The sequence below is a fragment of the Acipenser ruthenus genome, chromosome 2 (genome assembly GCF_902713425.1).
Source record: "Acipenser ruthenus chromosome 2, fAciRut3.2 maternal haplotype, whole genome shotgun sequence".
NCBI classification, from domain to species: Eukaryota; Metazoa; Chordata; class Actinopteri; order Acipenseriformes; family Acipenseridae; genus Acipenser; species Acipenser ruthenus.
Genome location: NC_081190.1, coordinates 110,980,023 through 110,994,224, shown reverse-complemented (window position 1 = coordinate 110,994,224; position 14,202 = coordinate 110,980,023). Strand labels below are relative to the sequence as shown.

At 37.3% G+C, this 14,202-nt stretch overlaps 1 protein-coding gene across 10 annotated transcripts in view; it reads left to right on the top strand.

Moving 5' to 3' along the window:
• The window catches only part of LOC117409598 (LIM and calponin homology domains-containing protein 1-like), a 133,001-nt gene that overhangs the window by 58,399 nt on the left and 60,400 nt on the right, over positions 1-14,202 (top strand). For all 10 annotated transcript variants that reach the window (XM_034015874.3, XM_059006454.1, XM_059006455.1 and 7 more), the window contains exons 3-6: positions 2,935-3,004; positions 8,090-8,196; positions 11,324-11,354; positions 12,628-12,738. In XM_034015874.3, the coding sequence (XP_033871765.3) occupies positions 2,935-3,004; positions 8,090-8,196; positions 11,324-11,354; positions 12,628-12,738 (319 nt within the window). The remainder of the gene's footprint in view (positions 1-2,934; positions 3,005-8,089; positions 8,197-11,323; positions 11,355-12,627; positions 12,739-14,202) is intronic.

Sequence of the window (14,202 nt, the reverse complement as noted above, 5' to 3'; positions counted from 1 at the left end):
TCATTTTCAAAAAATGGTGTTGCATCCAAAGTTTAATATCAGTTTTACAATTTGTAAGCACAGAAACAGCCACTTCAATGTCAGGTTTAGTTTGCAAGTAAACCTGAGTGTCGTCAGCGTAGAGGTGGAAATTCATGCCATGATGTTTAAGAATTTGACCAAGTTGGAACATATATAAATACTAAATAAGCAGCCCCAATACGGAGCCCTGGGGAACCCCCGAGGAAACTGTCCCAGTAACAGACTTTAATTGATCGACCCTGTTACCCTTTTTGGAGTCTCCCGTTGCCAGCTGCCCAGTTGCACTTCTCACATTGGTGAGAAATGGGATAATCTTGAATAAGTGTTCTCAGTGCATTGTTTATTGTTTTTATCACATTACCGATGTTCTATTAGGGAATTGGTTGGTGATTGCACATATTTCCAAACCCGTACAATTTGAAATTGCATTTTTAAAACCCATTTAATTTGGTTCCAGACCATAGCGGTTCAGTGGTTACAGCCTTCTATTAGTGCCAGTATCCATTGTTCATTGTCATCAGTAATCCTAATATTCCAGTGTAGCTTTTACTGCAATGATGGAATACCACAAGCCTGCCACTGTGTTTAGTTGTTGTTAGCAACAGGCCATGCGTTTAGCGTACACTGTAGAGAAAATGCTTTGCACGTCCACGCATTGTAATAAACAAAAGGCAGGGAAGGCCCCACCCTTCCACAGTAATAAAAAGCGAGGAGGGCGTTCCTGTTCATCTGTTTCCTTATGTATATATCTGATGTGAGACAAAGCAAATAAACTTGATAAATGTGTTTTCTTTCGCTGTTGGATAGCATCAAGCCATATACGTTTTATTATATGAAAAGTCTAATCTCTCTTCCATTCATTTACATTGGGATTCCAGATCCTGTTGTTCTGTGATAACAGGGCATGGTAGTAATAAACTTCACTCATGCCACCACACTGTAGACTGACTTCCTGTGTGACAGGTATGACCCCACCTGAGCCTCAGAATCTAGGAACTAACAAGGAATTGAGTTAATCTTATAGTATAGTGGCAGGATAATTGGCTTAGCCCAGTTTAAGTTGTCTGCAAGGTAAGCCAAGGTAAACTGAACTCCTCTATCAGTTGTTTTCTTAAATGTATAATTCAGTTTGTTGCAGATTAATGACTGCTGGAAATCCCTCAAGCAAGGCCTGTTCAAAATGACTCCTACTTTGGGGAATTAACCAGTTGTGTGGATTATAGATTAAAGAACCTTTTCAAAGCTTCAGAAAACTTAAACCAGTTTTATTGATGTATCCTATTATCAGCACTTAGCTGCCACCATACAGGGCTTTGAAAAACATTTGGTTGGGTTCCTTGGGGTGACTTGTATAAATGTGCTCCACCCTCTCTTTTTCCTCATTACATCAGAATCCACAGATTATGTCAGTTCAGAGTAACTGGGGCCTACACAAATTTGTCCAGGTGTTATTATTGTGCAAAAATAAATAAAAGTAGTTTGACAATTTATTGTGAATTTATTTCAGGTTGTTGGATGAGAAAAAAATAAGCAAAGCCAGAACAAAATCATCCAACGGTAACACTTTATTATGAGTGGCGTAAATACATTATTGTTAGGAAGTTTATTGAAGTTCATGTTAACATATTCAACAGATATGCAGTGGGCTTGCTGGTATGTACACACCATCAGACTGCCATTTCAGTGATGTGTTCTTAGTCCGTATACACAGTGAGCGTGGTGTGTATATTCAGGCTTATATGGGTGGTTTCTTACAGCAAAAGATATTTAAGAAATGGGTGGAAAAAACGCAAAACATTTTCATATGGTTACATTTTGCAATGACATGCCCTTGACTGTAATTTAACTTCAGTAAATGTGTAATTTGCTTATCCGTTAAATACTTCATTATGCCACTAAAAATACATTTTAGTTTGACAATACGTGGCTACAGGTTGTTGTAAATCATTAAAAAAAAAAAAAAAAAGTACTGAAATGTATTAAAATCCATGTTCTTAACTTATATTAACATTATCAACATTAACACGGCTTCTGTTTTGCTGAAGTTCGTTTAGTTCTTTATTAAATATGTAGATATTTCAAATACAGCACCCTATTGAATTCAGGTATCTGATCACTTCATGGTCTGTAGGCCACTTTGCAGTAAGACTTGGGGGTGGGTACCATTATGAAATAACTACTTTTTTTCTATCTGTTGTGTTTATAAATACATAATAATAATAATAATAATAATAATAATAATAATAATAATAATAACTTTATTTTGCATGTGCATTGAATACATACATATATAAACAGAACGGGGGACCTAATAATAATGTTACTGGTGAAAATAACAAGTAAAAACAGGCTTTATAAAGCATTGGTTATTATCACTCATTTAATGGTTTGCCTTATATTTATACAGATGATCATGTAAATCTCAGACATAAGTGACAAACGTGGGAATCCAGACAACTGGGAGTGTGATGTGTAAAGTGACTCAGATTTCCTTTCAGGAAACCTTTGTTCCCAACCTGTCTCTGCTTATCACAGCAGAACACACAACAGAGTGTAGTGAACTGGGCACCAACTGTTCAAAAGCCATTTAGTAACATTAGTGCTTGACATCCCCTCAAACTATGTGCTGTTGGCCCGCACTCATTTTCCCAATGGATTTGCTTTTCCCCAGTGAAGTTTTATTAGCGCTTGTTTATGTCCAAAGCGTGTGAGGAATGGAATGATTACATTGATTGTACTAGATAGGATCTGCTTTATAGCAAAAGTCTTGTTTTAAGTTGATCTTTTTTAAAATATTTTTCGAGACATAGTTGAACTGCTGTATTTTTGTTGGATTCAGTTTCATCATCAAATCATCCACGAACCAGTATTCCGTTGGCAGGATGAAGTTGACATGTCTTGTTTTTCCTGCAGGTTGTTGAATTCTATAAAACCTGGGCTTGTGAAGAAGGTCAATAGACTCCCAACCCCTATAGCAGGACTGGTGAGTGACTCCTGAACATTGTTTTAAACTCATCTTGCAGATTGTACCATCATTACCGGGGGGGGGTTTATATAGCACCAAAAAACGTGTTTGTGTGATTGGCCACATCAATCGGATATGAAGAAATAAACATGATGGCGCAGTAACATACACTTTCTCAGAATCTGTTATGCAAATGAAAAATACTACTACTAAAAAAGGGCTTCTTGCATTTAACAATGTATGCATTGGTAATTCACTTTAAAATGTATACAACAGCTGGTTACCTGATTCTCCTGGGAATTTTTTATTTTCTTTATAATTATAAGTAGTCTCAAGTGAATGTTTTTCTAATGCTGAATTCTAGTTAAAGCAGCACTTTTTATGTTTTAATTGTAGTTGGTGAGTAGAAAATTGTTTCTTTTTATATGAATAAGTTAATAGTATTATCTTCATTTCACACAGTCTGAGCAGCCAGAATCACTCTGCTTTGCAGACCTCTGGCCCAACCTGCAAGAGGAGAGATCTCTTATACAAGAAGAGAAACCCTCCACGCTCGCTATTAACTTGTACTGTAGCAGTACTGGAATACAATCCTACAGTATCACTTTTTTTTTAACTGCAAAGACCTCCTCAAATACAGTTTGTTAGAAATTTAAACAAAGTGTATACTTATTTGTCTCTGATTTCCTTTCCGATTTTGCCAAGAACTTTTGAATATCATAACTCATTAGATGCTTTACAGTATTTAACTGACAGTTCATGAATCAACCAGTGAAATTGGCCTTCAGTCCTAAAGCAGGTCCCAAACAACGGTTTTGACAGCTGGTTGCTGTTTCGTTGTGATTTCTTGGTAATGGGGGGGCTCATTCATTTCCAGATTTCTGAGGATTGCTTCATTCTGACTGTGTGTCTGTGTCTGTCTCTGCAGGGCTAAGAGTCAGCTGCTTTTTTCAGCTGTCTGTAAGCCAGTCTGACTTTCATTAAATTCAAGGTCTAACAGCACAACAAAACAACAACAAAAAAAGAAAACCGTCTAATATAGTCCAGCAAATAATATACTGTACTATATAGGGTGCATTTGGCAGACATTGCTTTTCTCTAATTTCTAGATCATCCAAATTAATCGTTTTTATCGTTTTTGTATTTTAAGCTTTACATAAATATCGGCTGTTTTTTCCCCCCCTAGAATCTACTTACAAATTATAATCATTTAACACCCTCCCTCTGTGCAGGTGGATTGGATATTGACTCAAACACTGGTGCAAAATGAGGATTTTTTTTTAGTACATTTGCCCCAATATACTGAATTATGAAATGTTTACATTTCTATCACATCAGCCTAATGAATCCACCTTGTGTTTTCTTTGAGGGTGTTTGCAGAGTCTGTATCCTAAGCACATGACATCAGTTCCTTGTGCTAAACGCCCTAGGGGCTATTCCCAATCTCACCTCACCGTTCAGGCATACAAATATATAATACTAGGAAATGGCGGACACAAGGGCTTGGTTTTTACCATAAATTCACTCTTATGACTGGTAAGATTTGGTGATATTGAGAAATAAATCTAACGACTGTATATATAATAATATATACTATATATGCCTTTTATTGCAGAGTGGTAAATATCTTCGAAATGAAAATTGCAGTTACATCTAACCAAAGCTGTTGTATTGGCCAGCCTGAGACAAACAGAGCAAAAGTTCACTTGTGGACAGGCAGCTATTAAAATGTTTTTGTAGGAAGTCTGGTTTGGCAGGAAATCTGTAAAAACATACTGGAAACCGAGCCTGTTACATGGATACTTGCTGCAGATTTCTCCTCAAAGTTTTGCTTGTCATTTTAATACCTACCCCAGCATTTTTTTAAACTTGGTGCTAGTTTCTTTGTGGGGTTTTATTTATTTCCTACGTTAGTCAGTGCAGTGTTTTTAATAGTTTGCCATCAAGAAGAGTTTTAGTTTACCTCCTGGTAACCTCTCATTAAAACCTTAAATAGCTGTGTTTTGTTACTCAGCAGAACAGTGGGTAGTGAAGAAAGCAGTGTGCGATGAGTTGATTTAAATGTATGGTTGTCTAACATTCACTTACTCAACAGCACCAATTCTGTTTCTCAGTGCCCTACTGAGAAACGCTCTTCACATTTGAAATTAGATTTATTATTTATAAAAAAGGGAGAATTTCAAAAAGACGCCGTGTTGTTGTTGTTTGCTGTGTCTGACGCAGTTGCCATTTTCACACTTTTTGCAAGAGTCAGCTGAATATTAGACAGTCTGCCCTCAACGATGGAGTATGTTGTGTCGGAATCGGAAACAAAACCAGCTCTGTTATGCGTTTCCAAATTCTCTCCTACTGTGGAAACAATGTGAAACACATGGGTCGAGGACAGTATAAAAATAAATAGCATCAAAGTTACTTTGCAATGTGCGTAGAGCTGTGTTAAGGGCAGCGGCTCAGTTTTCAGCCTACTTGAACTGGAAATGCTCTTGCACTTTGCTGGCCCTGTGTAGTAACATGGGTCATTTAACTTGCAAGGATACTGTAGTCCACTACTTGGGTAAAAATCAGCCTATTCTTGTTGTGTTTTACTATGTTATCAGATTTATTTATTTATTTATTTATTTATTTATTTATTTATTTATTATTTTAGATGAATAATACAGCACAACAGACAGTTTAGCGTAAATGTCCAATGCAAACCAACAATGAATGGCCACTACTTTGATCAAAATAAATTTTCTACAGTATACACATTTAAGAACTGCAACCCTTTTAAATAATCACACCATCATCTGCATTGCACTTTACTTCTGAATTGGAAATTCTCAAAAGCTTTAACCTAGATATCTTCAAGCAGGAAACCACGGTTGGATCTGTCATTAAAATAGATAGTTATGATGAAAAGAGGTCTTCAGAGCATCTTGATTCTACTGTTAGGCCTTGTAATGTAATCATGTTGTTAGTTTCCTCCTTATTAAAGGAGCCGTGCCCTTATCAACAGATATAGAACAAACCCAATTAATTCAAATTGGATGAAGATCTTTTTGCTTAAATTGCTTTATGCACAATTAAGGTGTGTGACAGATTCATTATGTCAAAGTACATCATGGGGTCCCTAAATACACTAACTTGGCTGAATATTTACCCAGGTTAAAAGCTGTTTTAATTTTTTTTACATATTTACCCTTTAATGCCCATTTTAAATGTTGCCTCACTACTGCAACCCACAACCTCCATTCCCAGTGTCAAAACACGCAATCTGATGAACCTAAGCAACAGATATTAAGATACAGACCCACAAGGCAAGGGTCCAGTCTGGCACATGATCAGCAGGGGTCGCTGAAGCTTGATTAAGTGAACTATGCCCCGCCAATGCTCATCTCTAACCCAGGGGAGCACAAAGGCCAATGCAGAGCTCCCTGTGGGTCCCCAGCCGAGATCGGAAACTAGGGACCAAAGGGTTTCGAACCATGCTCCCAGTGGTGGTACTTTTAGTAGGTGAGCCGCTAGGGATCTGCTAAGGAGCAAAATCCCCTATTTTTTTAAATGTTGTGGGTGCTTGTTCTTTAACTACAGTACCATGGGGCTAAGGAAAGTTGTACTTTTTGTATTTGAATAGCACGGCATGAAATTAAAAGGAATACGCTGAATGGCAAGATAGCTTTTTAGTACAGAGAGTTCTTTACCATGTTTATCAAACACTGCAAGACCTTCAGATTTTTTTTTTTATTTAAGTATTGTTTTTGGCAGTAGAAAACTTCATGTTTCTTGTCTGAAAAGGAAAGGAATTTTTTTGTTTGGTTTGGAAGGTCAGCGGCTGAGCAGGAATGAAAATATATATATATATTTTTTTCTGGCAGTATTGTTTTGCTCCTGGAATGAGACCCTTGCTGCTGTAGCTACTGGCAGCCTGAGCCCTGTTTTGCTGTAGTCTGTGGGAGCTGTGGATGCAGGGATCATCCTGCACTACTGAACAGTGACAACAGTAGCACCATGTTTGTCATTTTGAGTCTGCCACAGACAGAAAATGAAACATCATTACAAATGCCTCAGTCGATAAAGACACCCTCTCTCTGTATTTTTTGTATCTTTTTATAGTTTGTATATGATGGGCACGCACAAGTGCTACTGATCCAGTAGCTTGTCCCATCGCAAACCAGGAAAAACTGAATTACTCTAGCTGCAATGTGTAGCACAGGGATTGTCAGAAAAGCAGGTTCACATCTCTTTACAGGGCTTCTGTTTATAAAAAAAGAAAAGAACCCTGAAGGAATACATTCTAAACATTCACATTCAGGAATACATCAGAAAAGAACTGGTAGAATATCCATGCATAGTAATGCATCTGACTGCAGTCTGATACTCATCTGTATTATGTTGATCTATTTATCTTTATGATGTAGCGGTCTACTATTGGTCAGCCGTAAGCTTAAGCATGGCGATTTTAGACTTTTAGACTGGTTTTATTCATACAGCTGCACTATAGTTTGAGATTACAGTGATACACAAGGGAATACTGTAGTTGCTGCCCCAGTCAGAGCAGAAAGACAGGGCAACATTTCATTGTGTGCATTACTCCTATACAGCCAAATGTAGCCCTGTCGCTCTGTATGATAATGTTCAATAGCTTGATGTTAATATACTCATGTTTAACAATAAAAAAAGTTAGGTAGGAAAAGGAGTTTTCCCTTAATGGTGTTGCTGTTAAACCTGACCTCAGTGTTTCTAAATGTATCAGTACTTTTAATATTTCTTTTTGTCTGGAGTCAGAACATGTCCAGGGGAAGTGACTTTACAATAGACTGCATTTTAGCTGGTCTCAGGAGACTGGTGACAGAGGATTTAAACAATGATGTGTAAACAGACTGCACTATAGACTGCACTAATAACCCAGATTGTCTGATAAGCATGAAAACCATTTTTTGGTTTTAGTATTAAAATAAAAAAAAATATCACCTGAACTTGAAACCAGCTTTGGAAATATGCTTTTCATCCAGAACGATGGGTCACAGGATATGGTAGCTCAGGTTGCACGGCGTGTTTTCCAGTTATGATCTGAAAGTAATACGGGGTGATTAAACCTAGTTCACCATTGTCTCCCTTCAGGACAATATCACCTTATTCCTGAGAGGCTGTGAAGAGCTTGGCTTGAAAGGCACACAACTTTTTGACCCCAGTGATCTTCAGGACACCTCCATCAGGGCTAACATCAAGTAAGCACATACCAGTTTTATTTACTAATAGTTTAAGAAGACATTGGATGTACCAGTAACTGTTTATTCAAACTGTGAGTTTGCATAGCAGTGCTTACTGATTTCGAGTTTTATAATGTTTCTCCGTTATAATTTAAATCAATTATTTCATCCCCATGACAATAGAATGCCATTGCATCTGAGAGGAACTTTCTTACTTTTCAGTTTCCACTTCAGTCCTTTCATTTTTAGATTTCAGCTAATCCAATTACAAAGGTTGTAAAAATCCCTTTGTTGTTCTAGTAAAACCAGTGTTAAACAGTACCCTGAATGAAGCACTCATTTAATCTTAAAGCCAGAAGTAGATTTAATTACAAGTGAAGGGCAGGCTTATTGAATAATCAGCAAGACATGCCCTCTGTAGACGACTGGTTAATTTAGTAAGCCAGCTGTAGCTTTTTCACCATGTGAAGTTTATCCCCATGTAAATCTACAAGGGTTGGGCACTGAATCCATGAGGAAGTGAAACTACTTAAATAGCTACTGCAAGGGCCTACTACCAGCATGTCAGAACTTCATGTTAATTGTAACTGAGGGACATGCAGCTTTTATACTATAGTTATTTTACTTCATACGAGTCAGAGATTTTCTACAACTTTATCCCTTCTCTGAGGGACAGCCCATTTGCACAAAAAGGTGTGCAACATAGTGAAGTGTTTCTAATTTTTGTATGGCAGTGTAAGGGTTATCTGTCTTACAAGACATGACGTATTACAGAAGCAGTACATTTGTAATTTGTGATTTAAAAAAAAAAATGAATTTCCTTAATCCCCATGTGTTGGGCCTGGGTGTGACTTGCAGGACTGTGTTTAGTCACTACTCCAGCCTTCTTCAAAGCAAGGCTGTAATAGCAAGAATTTAACACATTTTAATAGAGATTACAGAGTGTTTAGTTGGCTCCTGTAGTGATTGGTGTGTACTTCCTTTCGGGTATGAAGACTAAATAAAACACTCTGAAAAGTTCCCAAGGGAATTTAGGCTGTTGTTTGAGTCGGCTTCAGATGTAGATGAGGTCATGTACAGCGATGGCCAAAGGTTTTGCATCACCTAGATTTTTAGGATTGAGACATAAAAAATATTTTAAAAAAAACCTATATGAACATAATTTAGATATTTTATTTAACGCCATGTAATCAAAGAACCTACAAAATGATATTGGAAGCCATAATAGTAGTACAGTATTTCATGTTACATTTCGAAATGTCACATTTTTAAATTTGTCAATTAAGTGTATGGAAAGCTATGAACATTATTCAGCAGGTTTCATTTGACTATGAAGCAAAATTTGTAAATCTATATGGTGATGCCAAACCTTTGGCCATAGCTGTAGGTCATAGCTGTAGCTGTAGGAGATTTACATTTAAACACTGGGCAGGAGGTGTTCCTGACAAACAGTACTGTTCAGTTCAATATCGGTATAGCTGATTTTCTCAATCATGCCTCAAAAGCCTTACACTAGCAGGTACTTGGGGTCCAATTTGCATTTATTCTTAATGTAATCTGAAAGTTTATTATTGAATCTGTGAACGCTGTTTTGGGCTCTCCTGTGTGTTCCATGCAGGTTTTCATCACCAGTATTATTTAGAGATTAAGCCAAACCAGAGGATGAAAGTAACACCATCCAGAAGTATGTATTGCAGATGTGTGTTCTCGAAAATGTTATTTATGTCAAAGACATGAGGCAAGTCACAGCTCATAAGAAAGATGCAATATCATATTTGTGATCCTAATGCTATAAGAATGTGGGGTTGATTTGATGAGATTAAATAAGAATTAAAACAAATGGCAGAAGTGTTTACGTTCTTGACAGCATTTATTGACACAGATTAAAAGCCTAGTCAAAAAACAGAAATGACTATTCCACATTCCTACTGGTTTCAGTAAATGATTGGCATTTTCAGTTTCTTTTTTTATCTTGATTACGGGTTAATGCAACAAAACTGTCACTCGAACAGTATGGGTAATAATACAGTGAAGGGACATCATTCGAATGGTCTGTTACACCCACGTGCCCTTGTCACTCCCATAATTGACTGCACTTAACTGCAATTAACTAACTTTTTTTCTTTTAAGCACAGAACTCTTAAAGAGCAACTTGGTATAGATAGGCAATGTCAGAGATTTTTTTCTTGTTGTTCAGATTTGCTTGATATTACTTTCTGTTTTTAGTTATTCAATCCTGTTTTTTTTATTGTTTTTTTTGTATTTAAGACAAGGCTAAAGTTTAAACTACCCCTGTGGCTTAAGTTGATTTGTTCCTGTCCCCAGCAACACTCTATCCCTAGTGGATGTAAGAATTACTATATTTCCTCTGGTGTTCTTTTCTACTCTTGGTTCAAATGTGTAATTTCTTAAATCTACAAGGAACAGAGTGTCGCAGCCCATCAAGGATACAAATCGCATCTTGGCGGTAGCATCCTTAAATTTGGTTAGGACTGGGGTAGCAGTTCATAGTGTTCAGCTGAATTTATAATGTGTTCTTCTGATATAATGTGGTTCTTTTTTATTTTGTATGAAACTACTGTATTGTTTTGTATGTAGCTGTTTGGAAATGTTTTAAACAGTCTGTTTTGTTTTTAGACGTGCTCATAACATCTGCTGTTTTCATGAGCTCCCTGTTACTCTGCTGGGTTAAAACTCATTTTATTGCAGTTTTTGTTCCCTGAAGGGAGCAGGAAGATACAAAAACAACACTGGTTGATATCGGTTTGTATTTAATCTTTAAGATGTTGCAGTAATCCTATGTAGTACCTGGAGGAAATGGCATTGGAAGCAGAAAGGATCTGAAATAACAAAACCGGATAATTTGACTGTGGTCATCAAATATGCAGGGATTCAATACAAGCTTGCAGGTTTTTTTAAAAAATTTGAATCCAGTTCCCATTTTTCCATGTTAACACACACAACAAAAAATCAAAACCTACACAAGTTTTAAAGCGTAAGACTTTGACAAATTTCATTGCCCTTTTTTTTTAATGGGAGGTTTTTAAGACTATAATACTAAGTAATAGTGGCCTGTTCCTTAGTTTGCTGCAGACACCCAGCATCAGCCTCATAACCAAGAACTGTGTTTCTTATTCCTTCCCAGGGGGTCTGACTGCTGTCGAAAACTGAAAAATGTAAGTAATCATTTTTTTCATTACCGTCTTTGTTTTTTGTAAGAAACTCTAGAAACTTCAGCATGGAAATAGGTCTGGATCAGCCGGTGGCCTAATAAACTAGATTTAAAAAAATTAAAAATAAAACACATTGTGGGTCTACCTTAAGTAATGTGCTGAGCTGCTGGCACAATTTATTATTGTTATTATTATTATTTATTTCTTAGCAGACACCCTTATCCAGGGCGACTTATAATTGTTACAAGATATCACATTATTTTTACATACAATTACATTATTTTTTACACATTATTTTTACATTCAATTACCCATTTATACAGTTGGGTTTTTACTGGAGCAATCTAGGTAAAGTACCTTGCTCAAGGGTACAGCAGCAGTATCCCCCACCTGGGATTGAACCCACGACCATACGGTCAAGAGTCCAGAGCCCTAACCACTACTCCACACTGTTGCCCACAATGACTGACCCCTGTGTGTGCTAGTGCCCCTCACCTTTTAGTAGCACCCAGTTCACAACAGAAATGATACTAGAGCAGTTAGGAAATAAGATCAATGAGGCAGGCAATGACCGGAAGGCACAGTGAAAGAAAGTAAATGCAAATCGCTTACTGCACTGAATAATCAGACCACCAATATGAGATGTTAGCCAAGCCACAGAATAAAGGAAAATACAATTAAAAAAACTGCCTTGATTAGGACATTTTCACTATGAAACTTGTACTGAACTCTTCATATTTGTGGGCTTTGGCAGCGTCATCATGTACAATTGCACATGAATTTGATAACTGACCCTTTAATAAATTGCCAATCCCAAATTAAAGCATATTTCCTAAGAAAAAAAATAAAGATTACAGAGGGCTTAACTGCTGATTTTTGTACAGAATATGTACAGGTATGTACATCCAAGGCGACTTACAGAGACTAGGGTGTGTGAGCTATGCATCAGCTGCAGAGTCACTTACAATTAAGTCTCACCCGAAAGACAGAGCACAAGGAGGTTAAGTGACTTGCTCAGGGTCACACAATGAGTCAGTGGCTGAGGTGGGATTTGAACTGGGGACCTCCTGGTTACAAGCCCTTTTCTTTAACCACTGGACCACACAGCCTCCTGCACAAATGCACAAATGAATTCCATTCAGGAGCTGTTCACAGGTCTTACAGTAGCATAAACTTGGAATAGTTCTGTCTGGAAACTGGTTTTATGACTGCATTCTATGCCCATTTCACACAGGCTTCAAATAATCCTTATTCCCTGAACTCTTGATTTCTCTAGGTGTTGATCACTATATACTGGCTGGGAAAAGCTGCCAATAGCTGTGCCTCGTATAGTGGGCCAACGCTGAACCTGAAGGAGTTTGAGGGACTGCTGTCACAGATGCGCAAGGTATTCCTGACAGTGCATGCCCCCAGTGGCCAGTCTGTTGGCAGCCCGCATGATCATTCCAATTCAAATCATAAGAAAAATAAATACAGCATGTTTTAATTAAGGCTTTGACTGCAGTACTGACATACATTTTGGAGTTGTGCTTAAAAGCACAGCAAACAAAGGGAAATTGAAAGTCTTTACACCAAAACGCAATTTGCACCATTTTTGTGTCTGAAGGGAAACTGTTAATGTTACATGACTGGTAAAAAAATAAAATAAAAAAATTAAAATAAATAAAAATTGCTTTGCACATATTACATTAAGCCGTCAATGTCACCAGAAAAAAGGTAGCTTGATTTAGCTGCAGACGTGTCCTACTTTTATGGAAGAAGAGAAATGAAAGCATTAGTTCTAAAATAAAAGTTTTTTTAAAACAGAAAAGCAAGAGGGATGCTACTGAGAGTCATTAATACAACCATAAATGCTAGGAATTGTGAATAGACTCTTAGCTGTATTGAAAACCCTGCCCCATGTGTGTGCAGAGAGAGGCACTTTTCAGGATCCTTTTTAGCTCCGGAACCAGAACAGGAATGAAAAAATCCCTGGGATTTCTTCCTTTTCTAACTATAGACCTCATGTTTTAAGAATGGGTTATCATTAGAGGTAAGCATGGATAGTATAACTGAAGCTGGGTACTCCATCCTGAAACATACCTGGATAACATTTTGGGTAATATGAAGCTCACGCTTGCTATCCCAGAATTGTGTGCATGCATGTCACACTAGAGCATTTTCTAGAGAATATACTTGTCCAGGTGTGTTGAATCTTGCTAAGGACCTTCTTTGGTACATTATTCAGTAGAATCTGATGGTACATGGAGACCACCTGTCTCTGTGTAACACTGTTTGCTTTTTTCATTCTGGAGAAACTATTTTCCAATTCTGATTTAAACTTCATTAGTAATTCTTTAGCACAAGTTATTAACAGTACCAGAATCTCTGGATATAATAAGACACCCTGTCTGTCAGTCTGTAATTGAGAAGAAACTTGGTTTGGACATTTTCTTTAGTTATTGAGAGTATAAGAATGTGCAAACTGTGGATGAAGGTCAATTAGAACTTGTGTGATTTATACTCTGCAATGCAAAATGCACTATATTAAGCCCGCCGCACAGAGCCTGACTCAAGCCGTCCCGACTCATCTCATCTGAGTATGCACAGATTCTGCGATCAGTTGTGCTCAGTTTTGGTTTGACGTCACAATTGCATTTTTACCGACTGGGTGTCCCACACTGCTAAGACTGAATTAGACTGACCGCAACTAGATTCTGGTGATTACTATGTGGGTGATTCTCACCAAATCTTGTCTGTTTGTGTTTTTCATGTGCAAAAATGAAAGACTTTTTCCAGCAACAATTTATGTTAAATGCTCTGAACAAAGTCTCAAGTATATTATGCAAGTACATTTTATAATTAAAATACT